Source organism: Pan paniscus, chromosome 16 (assembly GCF_029289425.2).
Source record: "Pan paniscus chromosome 16, NHGRI_mPanPan1-v2.0_pri, whole genome shotgun sequence".
NCBI lineage: Eukaryota > Metazoa > Chordata > Mammalia > Primates > Hominidae > Pan > Pan paniscus.
In genome coordinates this window covers 50,492,364-50,509,123 of record NC_073265.2, presented here as the reverse complement: position 1 = coordinate 50,509,123, position 16,760 = coordinate 50,492,364, and the positions used below count along the sequence as shown (strand labels likewise).

Below are 16,760 nucleotides of genomic sequence, written 5' to 3'. Positions count from 1 at the left end.
GCTTCATCGTCATTACTTGGTAAAATGCCTCACACTTATGTGCCCCACAATAAATGGTAACTAATTTGTCAGTGGAGGGAATGATGATATAATCATATGAATAAGCAAAACAAATGACTAGTGAGGGGTTAATGGTACATATAGATTTAATGTACTTCCTTTTGCATAAAAGTCACAGTTTAGTTATAGTCTTCTGTGCCTTAACCCAGAGAAGCCCATGCTGTAAACACTTCAGAGTTCTGTGGGGGAAGTACTCATACTTTCCACAGAATCACTATCTATAAAAACAGAAAAGGACTTTGTGGTTACTGAGGCCATCATCTTAGTAATGAGGGATCTAAGGCCCAGGAGAAGCAATGACTCACCTGATGTCACAGAGCTGATCAGAGAAAAACCTAAACTTGAATCCAGGTTTTTCTGTCCCTAGAACACAGGACTTGAATTTCTGGCTCTTTAAGATCTCTCAAAACCTGAAAAGCCAGGGCCCTTTGCCTTAAAAAAATTCTGCTGACCAGAATGTGGAAGGATTCCTTTAGGGTTGCAATAAAATAGGCAATGTGGGGAAAGAGGCACACCCCCACTGCCCTGGTCCACTGCTTTTCCTCCTCCTTCTCTTCTTACTCTAGTTTCTTCCTAATCATATATCTTTCTTAGTCTTTTTGTCCTACACAAATTTAACAAATGATAGGTCTGCAAAGGACCTTATGAATCTAGTCTAGCCTCCTTGTTTGATTGACAAGGAAGCTGATGTCCGGGAGGGAAAGTGTTGCAGGAAGTCAGGGACCCCAAACGGAGGGACTGGCTGAAGCCATGGCAGAAGAACATAAATTGTGAAGATTTCGTGGACATTTATTAGTTCCCCAAATTAATACTTTTATAATTTCTTACGCCTGTCTTTACTGCAATCTCTGAACATAAATTGTGAAGATTTCATGGACATGGACATGGACACTTATCACTTCCCTAATCAATACCCTTGTGATTTCCTATGCCTGTCTTTACTTTAATCTCTTAATCCCATCATCTTCGTAAGCTGAGGAGGATGTATGTCGCCTCAGGACCCTGCGATGATTGCGTTAACTGCACAAATTGTTTGTAGAGCATGTGTGTTTGAACAATATGAAATCTGGGCACCTTGAAAAAAGAACAGGATAACAGCAATGTTCAGGGAACAAGAGAGATAACCTTAAACTCTGACTGCTGGTGAGCCAGACAGAACAGAGCCATATTTCTCTTCTTTCAAAAGCAAATGGGAGAAATATCGCTGAATTCTTTTGCTTAGCAATGAACATCCCTGAGAAAGAGAATGCATCCCTGAGGGTAGGCCTCTGAAATGGCCGCTTTGGGGGTGGCTGTCTTTTACGGTTGCAGCTGTAGGGATGAAATAAGCCCCAGTTTCCTGTAGTGCCCCCAGGCTTATTAGGACGAAGAAATTCCCGCCTAATAAATTTTGGTCAGACTGGTTGTCTGCTCTCAAACCCTGTCTCCTGATAAGATGTTATCAATGACAATGCATGCCCAAAACTTCATTAGCAATTTTAATTTCACCCTGGTCCTGTGGTCTCACCCTGCCTCCATTTCCTTTGTGATATTCTATTACCTTGTGAAGCATGTGATCTCTGTGACCCACACCCTATTCATACACTCCCCCCTTTTGAAAATCACTAATAAAAACTTGCTGGTTTTGCAGCTTGGGGGGTATCATGGAATCTGCCGATACGTGAAGCCTTTCCCAGACACACAGCTTTAAAATTTCTCCTTTTGTACTCTGTCCCTTTACTTCTCAGACCGGCTGACACTTAGGGAAAATAGAAAAGAAACTATGTGACTATCGGGGGCAGGTTCCCCCAGTAGGAAAGTGATTTATCTGGGAACTTTAAACAATTTGGCAGGTACATTGAGTGGTCAAGGGCAAACCTGGTGTCAGTCTGAAATGGGGAGGGGGCGATGGCACACGTCATCTCTGACACCATGAGTTGCATAATTTTGGTCATGCTATTTATCTTCTCCCTGTGTTCCAGTTTCCTCAACCACACAACGAGTGATAACAGTAGCTGCCTCATTGCATTGCCATGTGGGAAATATTTGTAACGTACAGGAAATAAGTATAAAGCACTTGAAGGGTGAGTGGTCAGTAGTCATTAGTTGTATAGCAATATCTAGTGTGTGCTGAAGAGGATGGGATGATGATCAAGAAGAAGGACCTGGAATTTGGACCCTGATTTTAAAATTCTTACTTATTTTCACTAACTCATCTTTTTTTTTTCCCTTTTCTTTTCCGTAGCCTGAGATTTCAGCCTAATCTTTTATTTTCATTTTATTATTTTTGCATTAGAGAGAAAATGTGTTGTGGGAAGAACATGGGCACTGGAACTAGACAGACCTAGGTTGACAGGCTATGTTTGTTGAATATTAACCACAGAGCTTTGGTCAAACCCCTTAATTCATCTGGGCTGTTTCTTTGCCAAGCAAGGATTCCACCACTCAGTTCCTAGCACTGAGGATTCCACGTGATAATGCAAGTAACAACCCTAGTATGTTTCAAGGCATGCTGATATTTCCCCCTGAGGCCCAAGCCCAAGAGTGAAGGCAGGGGTTCCGAGTCTTAACCACATCTTCTCTGGAGGCAGTGTTGGGGCACCCCTGAGATTGAAAAGTGGCACCATTTGCCCAAATGGATCAAGGAAGTACAGTCAAATAAACTCAAATCCAGCCTGAACACTTGGTTAAGACCAGGACTGATTGCTGACCTTGTACGATCATTTGGTTACAGTGCAGCTGACAGTGAACTTGAAAGACTGGCCATACTTCGGTCCACATTCAATGGGATGATTTTGTCTCCAATCTGGTAGGCTGTGTCTGCCCTCAAAGATCCCTTTGCTCACACTAAAACAAAGGGTAAGTTAAAGTGCCCTTTCAGCAGCCAAACAGTGAGAGCTGCCAGTAAATCTCAAGGCTGCTGAACTTGGGCCAAAGAAGCAGCCTGGGGCAGAGGAAAGGGCACTAATGGGGAGTTTTGAGTTCCAGGTCCTTCTTCCATTCAGTTACCAACTCTGTGAGTGACTTTGGCCAATTCCTCACTGACCTCACTGGTTTCCTCCTGTCACTTAAGGACCCTGTCTATTTTCCAAGTGTCTAGTGTTATGTTTCGGTTTAATGAATGTCTTCAGCACCAGAACATTCCACCCATAACATCTTTCATGTTGAACATCTGCTTTTATCCATCTCTTGAAACACAGCTCCCTCCAACGCTGTGTCTTCTGTAGTGCCAAGTATTCTCTAGGCAATTAAAATGAATTGCAGGGGGTGGTTTGGAAACCATTTAATCTATCAGATGAAAAAAAAAACTGAAACTCAGAGATGTTCAGCAACTTCTCCAAAGTCACACAGCTTTTTGGCAGCAGTTCTAGGACACCTGCCTTCAGCCCCCTGCAATAAAAAGGTAGTTGGTGCCTGATTATGCATTTTTTTGGTGGGGCATGTCATCAAGGAATAAATATGAAGGGTAACAGCTGTGTAGTCCCAAAGCTTTATTTTCTTCATTATGACAACATGTCCCCCGGAAGAAAATATTTGTGGATCTAACTTTTGGATGTGAAGTGTCAAAGTGAAATGTTATTGACTCTATAGTGCTTCCTACTCTGATAAATGTATCCAATATGTTCCCAGTGACTCATGCGCAGGGCAGATGTATCTTTTTTTCTTCTTCTTAGACACTGACATTTTTGTTGCTCTACACAGAGCTCCCCCTAATCTGCATATGCATCAATAATTAGCCAAAGCGTTATGGAATTTCATCCAAAAATTAATAATTTGATTGGTTATTCAAAATCTCAAGCATCCTGACAGCCAGCAATCAATTGAGGGGTGAAATAATATGCAGACTGATTATTTATCTTCTTCTTTTTCCAACAAATGAGCTCTCTATGAGCCAGACATCATATTGGGACATTGTGGGAGGATGTTTTTTTGCTTGATCACTATGTCTAGAAGATCCATGAAAGATATGAAGGATTTTCTAAAACATAGATTGGTCCTTAAAATATTGTTTTCCTTACACACAGAAAAAAAAGTCAGAAAAGGGGGTATGATGCAATATTTTTATTTTTACAGTGTCATAAACAAGTTTAAAAATATCCCAAACTGAAAACTGTGAAATAAAATTAGTGATGGAATAAATAACATGAAACATTTTAAGACTAAAAATATACAGAGACCCTTAAGTGGCAAAATCTCCTATGGGAAGAAACATGGCTTATAAACGATGAGGGTGCCAGTTGGAATCAGCTCCATGCATCGCTTTCCAAAATGTATGGCAAAAATAAAATAAAATAAACAAAACCTTAGAAGATATCTTTATAAGGTCCTCAAAACCTTTATAAGCTCCTTTACAACTTCCATGTATTTATAGAATTTTGAGTGCCAGAAGTCACCCGAAAAAGGAAATCTTTCTCAATGTATTTACATATAGAAAATACAAAAATAAACAAAAAGCAAAATAAAATGTACATTATCTGAGCTACTGTCCTATGCCTTGGGAAGATAGATCCTAACTTCTAATGATACAGCAAGATGCTCCACTCCCATACAAGGATTCTTTGGAAATGTAGACAGCAATTAGCACCCACACCAGCATTTTCACTTTAACGATAGATAAGTAACACACAGAATCACCAACAATTCATTAGAATTCAACACTAAGAAAATCTCTGATGATACCTTTTTATGAACCTGACCCGAGGCTGCTTACTGGAGGGAACTGAAATTGCATCTGACACAGTAATGTGCTTTAATTGCAAAAGGTTTTAAAAGATGGGGAGTTCCCAAAATGAATGGGAAAGGGTCCGCCCCAAAGCAGTAGTCAAAATTACATTTGTTTAATCAACAGCATTTGGTTTAACACCAATGGTTCTTAGACTTGGCTGCTCATTCGAATTACCTGGGGAGTTTTTACTACTCTCAGCCTGGGCTGCTCCCCAAACCAATTAAGCCACAATCTCTGGGGGTGGGACCCAGGCATCATGACTTTGTAAAGCTCCCCCAGTGATTACAATGTGCAGCCAAGCTTGAGAACTTCTGATTTAGCGATAAGCCATCCTGGGTGACTGAATGATTGTCCTCAGTCGTTCACTCCCCTGTAGTAGGGTTATGCAGTAACACCCTTGCTATAATCTCTTGGTGGGCAGAAGATATTTCCCCACCTTTTGACTGTGGATTTGGCCATGTGGTTTGTTTTGGCCAATGGAGAATTCATAAATGTGATGTGTGCTAAGATTTGACAGCTGCTTGGCAAATGGGCTTGCTCTTATGTGCACCTGTTTTTTTGCCAGGAGAAGAGCATGCTTCAGTCAACCACTGTCCTAGGAAGAGACACATACAGCAGAACCAAACCCAATCACCAGCCTGGAGCCAAATGTAGCTGAACCCTAGCCTGCCCATAGACATAAGAATGGGAAGGAAGTGTTATTGCTGTAAGCCACTGAGTTTGGGGGTGGTTTGCTAGGCAGCATTTTTGTGTAAGAGGTAACTGACATACCTAAAATAAGAAAAAGATTATTTAGTGAGATGGCCAACATTTTGGATAATTGAACATTTCTTCTTTCGTGAGAGAAAAAGACAACTTATAACTTTTTCTAAAGGAAGGTTTGACCCATCATGCCTGCCATGATGTAGCTTTTTGGAACAGTGCTATTGTCTTTGTCACCCTTCTGATCTGTTAAGCAGAAAATATTTCCTGCTGATTTCTTACTCAGTTTCACACAGGGCTGCCATCTAAATATCTATCCTCACCAGGGCAGAGCTGGCATTCTGAATCATCAGTGCCCCAGGCTAGTTTGACAGCTTTTTTTTTCCTTTTCCTTTCCTTTTTTTTTTCTTTTTTAAATTTTCAACTTTAAGCTCTCTCCAAGTTTTTGTGGAAAAACAGAGAAAAAGCCCTCTCTATATAACTACTACCAAAATGATCAGACATACATATCCTTAGTTATGATAGGGTTTCTTACATGGTGCTGGGAATTTTGTGATTGTGCTGAAATAATAAGTCAAATGATAGGCCCACAGAAGTATAGGTCTCATCTCCCAGAAAAGCCCTCTTTTAGGATTTATGGCATTCCCATAAGTGCATTTATTAATCAGGTGGTCTTGAATATAGGACAGTTATTCTTAAACTTGAGTGTGCATCAGAATCATCAGGGTGACTCGTGACAGCACAGATTGCTAGACCCCACCCCCAGAGTTTGTAACTCAGCTAAGTCTGGCTGAGGCCTGAGAATCTGCATCTCTATTAAGTCCATCAGGGGACGCTGATGCTGCTGGTCTGCAGACCACACTTTGAAAACCACCAATATAAGGTGAAAAATTATGTATGTGTGAGATAGATTCCATGTGGCACATTGCCTTGACAGAGAAGATTCTTATGCATTTCCTTAATGAAAACATGTTTGTGTGCAACACTAAGAATAGGTCCACCTGGAGAATACAAATGGAGTCAGCAACCTCAACTTTCTTTGCAAAAAGTTCATCTACTCCCATACCCACTTCCCAAATTTGTATCAGTAGTCCTGAATCCAGCAAAAACAACTCATGAAATGCCTCCTTTGCAAGGAAGCCTTCTCTGATTTCTCCAACAAGAAATATTGGCTTCTTCTTCTGAGACCCTGAACCCATTCTATGGCAAAGTACAGGTGCTTATGAACTTGTCTTAGCTTTTCATAAAGGATGTACAATCTATCTGATTCATCTTAGAATTTCCTACAGGTCTTTCACAAGGCAGATACAAAATAAATATTTATAGATCCTAAAATCTATGAATGAGTAACCATGTGAGGATGGGCTTAGAAAGTCAAAAGAGTAAAACTTAACATTAACAGTCTGCATTGTCAAATGCAGTGACCAGTGGCCACGTGTGGCTATTTAATGCTAAGTTAATTGAAGTTAAATGAAATTAAAAATCCAGTTCCAAGCTATACTAATCAAGACAGTATGGTATTTCTCAAAGAACAGACAAATAGATCGATGGAATAGAATAGACAGCTCCAAAATGGATACCCATAAATGTAGTCAACAGATCTTTGACAAAAGAACAAAGGCAATACATTGGTGAAAATATAGTCATTTCAACAAACGGTGCTGGAACAACTGGACATCCCAATGCAAAGTAGTGCATCTAGACACAGCCCTTATACCTTTCACAAAAATTAACCCAAAATGGATTGTATACTTTAAAATGTAAAACTATAAAACTCTTAAAAGACAGCATAGGAGGCCGAGTGCGGTGGCTCACGCCTATAATCACAGCACTTTGGGAGGTCGAGGCAGGCAGATCACCTGAGGTTGGGAGTTTGAGAACAGCCTGACCAACATGGAGAAACCCCATCTCTAGTAAAAATACAAAATTAGCTGGGTGTGGTGGCAGGCACCTGTAATCCCAGCTACTCTGGAGGCTGAGGCAGGAGAATTGCTTGAACCCAGGAGGCAGAAGTTGAGGTGAGCTGAGATCAAGCCACTGCACTCCAGACTGGGCAACAAGAACAAAACTCTGTCTCAAAAAAAAAAAAAAAAAGACAGCATAGGAGAAAATCTAGATGCCTTCACATACATACACCAAAGGCACAACTGATGAAAGGAATAGTTGATAAGCTGGTCTTCATTAAAATTAAAAAACTTCTCTTCTGTGAAAGAGTGTCAAGAGAGTGAGAAGCCAAGCACTGACTGGGAGAAAATATTTGGAAAGATACATCTGATAAAGACTGCTCTCCAAAATAGCCAAAGACCTCTTAAAACTCAACAATTAAAAAAAAAAACCCATGAATAAAAGGCCAAAGATTTGAACAAACACCTCACCAAAGAAGATATACAGATGGCAAATAAGCATATGAAAAGATGCTGCACATCTTATGTCATTAGGGAAAAGCAAATTAAAACAAAAATGAGCTACCAGTCACATGAATATTAGAATGGCGAAAGTCCAGAACATTGACAACACTAAATGCTGGTGAGGATATGGAGCAGCAGTAAATCTCATTCACTGCTAGTGGGACTGCAGAATGGTACAGCCACCTTGTAGGACAGTTTGGCTGTTTCCTGCAAAACTAAACATACTCTTACACATAGTCCAGCAATTGTGCCCCTTGTTAATTACCCAAAGGAGTTGAAAACTTATGTTCAAACAAAAACCTGCACATGCATGTTTATAGCAGCCTCATTTATTATTGCCAAGACTTGGAAGCAACCAAGATGTCCTTCAGTAGCTGAATGTATAAACCACGGTACATCCAAATAATGGAATATTATTTAGTGCTAAAAGGAAATGAGCTACCAAGCCACGAAAAGACACGGAGAAACCTTAAACGCACATTACTAAGTGAAGAAGCCAATCTGAAAAGACTATATACTGTATGAGTCCAACTACATGCCATTTTGGAAAAGGCAAAACTTTGGAGACAGTAAAAAGATCAATGGTTGCCCAGGGTTGGGGGAAGGGAAAGATGAATAGGCAGAGTACAGAGGACGTTCAGGGCAGTGAAACTACCTTCTATGATACTATCATGGTGGATGCATGTCATTTTACATTTGTCAAAATCCAGAGAATGAACAACACCAAGAGTGAACCCCAATGTAAACTATGGACTTTAAGTGATTATGACGTGTCAATGTAGGTTCATCCATTGTAATAAATGTACCCTTTGATGCCAGATATTGACAGTGACAGGGCCTGTGCCTGTGTTGGGATAGGCAATATATGGGATATTTCTCTACTTTCTGCTCACTTTTTCTGCTCTAAAAATAGTCTATTTAAAGGGGAAAAATTCCAGTTCCTCCCTCATACTAGTTGTGTCTCAAGTACTCAATAGCCACGTTGGCGTGATAATCACATTGAACACATACATGGTTCTATTGGGTGGACTACTCTAGAATTTCCAAATCACTTTCATCTATGTTATCTTACCTGCCCCTCACCAACACCACTGTGATATAAGTGGTTTAAAAAGTCATCATGTCCATTTTATAGCTGGAAAAAATGCAATCTTAGAGAAAATAAATTGCTTTATGGCCAAGTGGAAGAATATAATCTATAAAATACGTATCAGACATGAGAAAGTTTCTAGAACTTAGTGGGTATGCAATCAATCGTACTCCATTATTTGTTGATTTATTAAGTTTTCTTTTTTATTTTGACCCTACCTCATTATTCAATCAATCTGTCAACAAATATCGCATTTATCACGTATTAGATACAGTGTTTGGCACTGGGGATGCACAGATGAACAAGTGAGACAAGGTCCCTGCCCTCAAGGAGCTTACAATCCAGCCTTCTTTACCCTCGTGTGTCCCAAAGCCAGCCAGAGATACTAGTGAACTCAATCTCGGTGGGGTCATAATGGGTCTATGAAGGATACTAAGGCCAATGCAACATCCCTTCATCTCACCCAGGTGAAGTTCAGGTGAAGCTGCTGGAAAACACTGGGCTACAGAAGAACTGTTCCTCATGTCCCCTGGCATTTGCCGCTTGTTAAATGCCTTTCTCTTCTCCAATTCCTCAGCCCTAGTTCTAGAAGTTATCAAAAGGAACATTTGCTGCCCAAGACCGGGTCTTTCTTGCTTCATGCCCTGGAAAGATTATTAGTTGCTTTATGGAGGTCTCTAGGGCAGCGTAAGCCTCATCCCTAAAGGATTTTAACAGAGGCATACAATTACACTTAGTTTTGATGTGCACATCTTTACCTTTCCTACAAGACCCAATACCTTTGTCTCTGTTCTCCTTAGCATCCAGCGTAATGCCCTGCAAATAGCAGCAGCACAATTAAAATTTTGTGAAGTGACAAGACAGATGCTAACTTTTTTTTTTTTTTTTGAGACAGGTCTCACTTTGTTGCGCAGGCTGAAATATAGTGGCACAATCATCATGGCTCACTGCAACCTTGACTTCTCAGGCTCTAGTGATCCTCCCACCTTAGCCTTCCTAGTAGCTGGGACTACAGGTGTGTGCCACCACACCTGGCTAAATTTTTGTATTTTTTGGTAGAGAAGGGGTTTTACCATGTTGCCCAGGCTGGTCTCAAACTCCTGGGTTCAAGCGATCTGCTTGCCTTGGCCTCCCAAAGTGCTGGGATTATAGGTGTGAGGCACAGTGCCCGGCTGGATGCTACCTTTTGAGCCCCAGCTGAGCCCTAGAAATTACTCTTATTAAATTGTTATAATACCTACTATGAGCTGGAGATGGTCCATACCAGCACTTTCCAATAGACAATGCTATCAACCACACAGTAATTTTAAATTTTCTAGTAGTCAGATTTTAAAAAGTTAAAAGAGATGAAATTAATTTAAATATTTCACTTAACCCAATATATCCAAACTCTGATCATTTTGACATGCAATCAATAAAAAAGTATTAATGAGACACGTTACATTTTTGTACTAAGTCTTTGAAATTCAATGTGGATTTTAACAGTTATCACACATCTCAATTTGAACTCACCATATTTTAAGAAATCAATAGACACATTTGGCTAATGGCTAGTATTGGACAGTGCTGTTTTATACAGAATTTTATAACAACTTGTAAGATGCATAATGATAAGAGCAGAATTTTGAGTGCCAAGATTTCAGAAGGATCATCTCATCTAACCCCAACAATGTTCATCTATGGATGAGGAAATATAGGCATAGAAATGGTTAGTGACTTTCCCTTGGCCACATTGCCAGCACGTGGCAGAGTTGGGCATTGACTTCAGGCAGTCTGAAGCCGTCAGTCACATCATGCCACCAATTAGTTGTGTGGCCTTGGGCGAGTCACTTTTCTTCTCTATATTTTCATTTCCTCACCTATAAAATGGGCATGGGTGGAGTGGATCATCCAGGGTGGACACTGCATGTTTCAATCTTCGTCTTTATTTCCTCATGTCTGGCAAGTCTGGCTCTCCTGTTACCACCCAGGAGGATATCAGGTTTACATCATTGATTCTCTGGCTCCTTCTTACCCTGGACTTTACCAGCTGGGGGACAACTTAATGACAAGCAGTGAGATGGAGCCCCTCCCATGCCCAAGAGCAGTGCTGCATTTTCATTGGTGTGTCTTCTATTTTCAGCACATAGCCCAGCTTCAGCTTCTGGATGCTTTCTTGAAAGAAGGAAAACTTGTTGTCTGGGCACTCAGTTTTAATTTTCTGTCTTCTTTGTTCTTGTGCATGTTGTAGAAAGCTCCATACTCCCAAGGAAATTCTACTATATATTTCCATCATTTCCCTTCTCTCCCTCTCAAGAAATGCAAGAAAATAACTGTCAACTTTTTTTGCATATATAAATTTTAACAGCATATACATGCTGATGAATCTTTTATCCAAGAAGGAAAGGCTTATTTCAAGTGATTGAAAGTTGAAATGCTTAGGTTTTCATTCTTGTTGGGTAATGGAATTACCGTGTGGACATGCTACTTTTTGATGACTTCATCAACTGCATTCCCCAAATCCAGTAACTCTAATGAATGCCTACTGTGTGCAAAGGCACAGTCCCTGCTTTTAAGGAGCATGTCTTCCACCAGGGAGGATAAAGCAAATGTTCAAACAACCACAATACAAGGTAGATTGAGCAGACCAAATGCCTTAGGAGGGGTGCACAGCACTAAGATAGTTAAAATATTTGGTTTGGGGTAAATCAGGGAAGGCTCCACAGAGGAGCTGTCATTTAGAATTAACTTTGAAAGGAAGGTAGATTTCAGTAAACAGAGAAGGCAGGGAGGGCCTTTAGGGAAAAGAGGCAGAGGCAACTATCTATGTATCATGGACTAGAAGTAGGAGGGGGAGCAGGCAGCAGCATGTGGCCTGGCCTGAGTACTGCACATGGATTGTGGAGATTACATAAGGATGTAAGACAGTTTGACAAACTCCTGCCAGGAGTGTCACACTCCCTATCCTCCACCCATGGGAGATAACATAAATCAATCACAGCCCACACCTTTCCACATGACGAGATCGACTTGCCATCCTTGGTATAGGAGTGCAGAGATAGGGAGATAGAGCCTTCAATACCGCGTTGACTAGTTAGCTGTTAATTGCATGGGCAATGGGGAGCCATTAAAGTCTTGTAAGTAGGGGAGTGACATGGTGGGAAATGAGAGCTGTAGTTCAGGGTAATTAACTTGGCAGTACTATCTGGAATGGATTAGAATGGTTATAAGACTGAAGGCCAGTTATTTAAGAGGTTACTGAGATGGTTTAGGTGAGCAATAATGTCTGGAACTGCATGGATGGCTGCAGAAAGGAGGGGCATATGTCATGTAGGTAGAATTTGTAGCACTTGGCAAGCATGTTAGGATGTGGAGAACCAGGGGCAGGAGCAAAAGAGAGGAGTCAAAGTTAACTTTGAGGTTCCCAGGAATTACCTTAGAGCAGGAGAAAAGTAATGTTACCATCAGGAGAGGAGCCTGGGATTGGCAAGGAGGTAGGGGGCGATGGCTGTGGTGTTGCAAAGAGGAGTTACAAAAAAACTGAAATTAGGCTGATCTCTTCCACAAGCATAGCTTTTCTAAGCCATTTTCAGGGAACTCGGTGCAAAGTAAAATAACCATTTTTAAGCAAATACTGTTGCCCTTTGTCAATGAGCAGAATCTAAGGAAGGCTCCCATCTCTTCAAATATTTGGAAAATTGGAAAGCCTTAATTAGTAATCCGAAAGGGAGCATGACGGAAGGAAAGAAATATAAACCTAATCACTGTGCTTTTCTGGTTTCAAATGCTTCCCCAATCCAGGTAATTTACACTTTAGTCAAAGTGATTGACAGTCAAGGAATGTATCTCACTCACTTTTATTTTTTCCCTTGGGGAAAGCACTTGAGTTCCCAATTGTTTTAAATTGCAGAAGCAGTAATTGTCTTAGAGAGTTAGGAGAAATGGCTTTTTGGAGCTGCGATCTTTTTCTGAAGGGAATATAGAGTCTATTTTAATTGATTCAGGTCATTATGACTATTTTCTAGATGGTCTTTTCAGGGTGACTAAATATCACCTTAGTTAAAGGAGAACAGTAAGAAACTCATTAAAGGTCCAAGGGGAACAGACTTAATAAAAAATGTTAACAAGTTGCTACTGGTACCTAAAAGGAAACCAGGGATACTTTTTAAGTCACTTGCGTCCCAAATAGAATTATTGGTGAAATTTAATGTGACGAGTATTTTTTAAAGTATTCTAAAATAAACATGAGGCAGCCAATGTATTCTGAGATGCTCACTGTCCCAGAGGAAGTTGTTTCTTAAACTGTACACTTTGATATATTTGTTTCCTTAGAAAAGTCAAGTGTAACAAGCTAGGTCAATTGCATCAAGAACATTACTAACAGGCTAACCAATGGTAAATGGTGTGAAGGCTGCTCTGGAAATCTGTGCTTTGATGTATGGGGAAACCCACACATCTGATTTGGGATGGAGGAGACAATTGTGCATTGTTTGTAGGCGCCAACAGACAGGCTAAAGCCAGGGATCCTTGCAGAGACAGGATTAAGGTATCAGGACTGTTCACATCTCATTTACATCACCCCGAAGAGTGGACCACAGGTTTTGCTGATTAGTACACAGACTATGGCAAAGGGCATTGTGTATTTGAAATAAGATCAAGATCAGTAACAGTAACAGAAACTATGTGTGAAATTTGGCATATGGCGGTTCCTCTGAAGGATTAGCTAACTGGGTTTCCTGCACTTATTATTTTTTAAAGCATTTTTCCAAACCAGGAAGTTAGCAAAAGAAAAATGTCCCCCAATTCCCTCCGCCTACCCCACGTTCTGAAGCACACATATTTATGCCACCTTCTGGCCTCTAATAATATTATTTATTGTCAAAATTTTGGATCCTTTTGAAAGGAAGGTGGGGCGTATTTCCACAGTGTCTTCGCAGGCAAAAGAAAGTGGTAGATTGAGTATGAAGGCAGAGAAATCAGGCTACTACCATTGGAATATTTTCCATTCTTTCAATTTGTATTGTTCCTTCATCCTGGAGTTTGCGGTCAAGGTAACGATGATGCAATTATCTGCTTTCCTGGAGTTTTAGGTACCTACTAGGGGATGAATGTATTTCAATGGGAGAAGGGTGTAGAATGATGCCTATAATAATACGAATTATTAGGAGCTGTTAATTATCTGAATGTTATCCGGGCATTAGTAATGCCTCTCCAGTATATCTACCTTTTATGGATGAGACTGTACATTTAATAGGAAAAGTACCAGTGGGAATTGACAATTAGCAGCCACGCTTGAGCTAGATGCAGCGTGGCATGTTTTATCCAGCTTAGATAGTCATCGACCAAACAGGCCAAAGTTTTCTTCAGTAGAAAATGCCCTGCCAAATGGTTTCTGGATCCTTCGCGGACAAACAGCAAAGGAGCTGAAAGCGACCTCTTTCAACCATGCCAGAAACTGTCCATGGCGCTTCTAGATTCACAAAATCTGTTTTAGACACAGATGTCTTTAACCAAGATTGGAAACCCACTGGCCGTCCCATCCCAAAGTAAAAAGTGCCACGTCCTCCCATCCTCCGCCTTCCTTGGGATGTCAGCCCCGTTCTAATTCCTTTTTAGTTTCTCCTCAGCCCTCGGCAGGGCTGGCAGGGGGCTACCTGCGATTTCCCAACGTGGACGTGGGCAATCGGATTTGTCTCTTCCCAAGCTGGCAGCGGATGGGGACGAGTTCTGTTCCCGAGAGAGTCTCAGAAGTAGGCACGGAATCATCTCACCGATTTTAATTTCTGTCCCTGGGCTGGGGAGAGGGGAGGATTGGGGCGCGGGAGGCTCTGCTCTCCTCCTCCCCTCTTTTCCCCACCTCCCAAAATTGGCAGCCAGTCTGTGGCTCTCGGTCTGGGGTCTGGAGGGTGGGGAATGTGGGTGTGGGGGCCGGCTGGAGAAGCTCTCGCTAGCGCTGCCTGTGGCCAGACCCGCCTCTTGTCCCCTCTCGGGCGCACACACACGTCCACCCAGACACTCCGCGCGCTCCCTCGCGCTCTCGCCCGCCCGCCCGCCGCCGCCTGCTCTCTCCCTCCTGCTCTCGCCGGTCGCCTTCTCCTTTTTTTTTTTTTTTTTTTTTTTTTTTTTTTGGTACCATAGAGTTGCTCTGAAAACAGAAGATAGAGGGAGTCTCGGAGCTCGCCATCTCCAGCGATCTCTACATTGGGAAAAAACATGGAGTCAGCTCCGGCAGCCCCCGACCCCGCCGCCAGCGAGCCAGGCAGCAGCGGCGCGGACGCGGCCGCCGGCTCCAGGGAGACCCCGCTGAACCAGGAATCCGCCCGCAAGAGCGAGCCGCCTGCCCCGGTGCGCAGACAGAGCTATTCCAGCACCAGCAGAGGTAGGAGGCTGGAGAGGGGCTAGGGAGGGGGCGGCGGGAGCCCGGGCGCGGAGCGGGGGGCGGCCGGGAGCGGGCGCCCGGGGCGCGGGGTCCGGCGGCCGCGCGCGAGCCTGCGGCGGCGCCCCGAGCCCGGAGGACCCCCCTCCCCTCCCCCCTCCGCCCCCCAGAAATGTTGCAAACTTTTGCAGCCCGTTCTCGGCTTGCGGGAGCAGAGTGGGGCGGGGGAGGCGGCGGGAAGGTTGACAGCCGGCGGGCTCACCCCCCTGGCTTTGATTTTTCTGCAAACACAGGAGGAAAGCTGCGTTGCCTCAATTAAATACGCTCCCCCAAAATACGGAGATGCGGGGAGTGGGGGCCCGGGAAAGAAACTTTTAAAGCGGCAGTGTCCTTTTAAGAAGGGGCAAAAAAATCTGTTTATGGCCACCCTCCTTCCGCTTTACCTTATCTCCTCTTGACAGTTTCGGCCCTGGCTGCCCGAGTCGGGGGTGTGTTTTCGGTCCCTCTCAGATCTGGGCGGGGGGCGGGAGGAGTGCTCGACCTGGGAAGCCCCGGGGGTGGAGAGGGGGCGCTCCGGGGTCTGGGGGCGACGTGGACACCTTCTCTGGAGCACGGCGGTGCGTTTGGGATTTGAAGGAAGGGCCGAAGGAAGCGGGGTGCGGGCGAGCGAGCTGTTCGCCAAGTTGTCTGGCGGGCGCGGCGAGGGGAGATGCGCAAGTTTGCAGACCGGGGGTTCGGAGCCCGGCGCCCAGGCTGGCGGGGGGCGTGTGCGCGCCAACGCGCAGAGGGCGGCGGTCCTGTGGGGCGCTCCACGCGCATTCGGAGGGAGCGTCTACAAAAGCAAGCACCCAAACTTATTTCTGCTCTGGGAATCCTTCCCTCTCGGAGGTTCCAAGCGTTTCTGCAGGAACCTGGGGATGGTCAGTGCAAGTTGTATGCTGGTTGGATAGTGCAAGCAATGTTTTCTCCTCCCCTGGCGATTTTTACTCTTCATTTTGGTGTTTGGTCTGTGTCTGCGTGTGTTGGGGGGGATGGCGGGGGGACTCAGTTGCTCCCTCCTTTCCTAAAGTAAGCTGTTGAGGAAAGCTCACTCTTTCTTAAAGGTATTGGAAACTGATGTGTGTTTTTCTCGAGAGTGGGGGATTATTTATTTGAATGCGCCTGGAGTTTGCAAAGAACAGGAGGAAGCTACAGCTTTAATTACTGTTGTAAATAATGTATAAATCACGCCTGTCACTCCGGAGGAAGCGTGCTCGCGCGAGCCGCCTGGAGCTGGGGACGGAGAGGATTTCTCCAGCCCCGGCTTGGGTACCGGCCCAGCGCGCCCCCTCCTCTTGCACTCGGCTTCTGGCGGCGGTTGGGGAGGGCTGGGTAGAGGCGAATGGGGGCCCCAGGAACTGCTCCCTTCCTCTCGATGTTGTAGTTGGAGGTAGGAATATG

General features: G+C 43.4%; 1 protein-coding gene and 1 long non-coding RNA gene across 3 annotated transcripts in view; one reads left to right on the top strand and one right to left on the bottom strand.

The window, feature by feature from the left end:
• The window catches only part of LOC134729078 (uncharacterized), a 36,954-nt gene extending 21,053 nt beyond the window's left edge, over positions 1–15,901 (bottom strand). Inside the window, exon 1 of the long non-coding RNA XR_010109930.1 lies at positions 15,764–15,901. This is a non-coding gene — a long non-coding RNA (uncharacterized LOC134729078). The remainder of the gene's footprint in view (positions 1–15,763) is intronic.
• RORA (RAR related orphan receptor A) overlaps positions 8,991–16,760 on the top strand; it is a 743,703-nt gene continuing 735,933 nt past the window's right edge. The window contains exon 1 of one of the 2 annotated variants that reach the window (XM_034938859.3): positions 8,991–15,323. In XM_034938859.3, coding sequence (XP_034794750.1) covers positions 15,158–15,323 — 166 coding nt within the window. In that variant the 5' untranslated portion in view covers positions 8,991–15,157. The remainder of the gene's footprint in view (positions 15,324–16,760) is intronic. The other variant, XM_034938861.3, reaches the window with a different exon arrangement.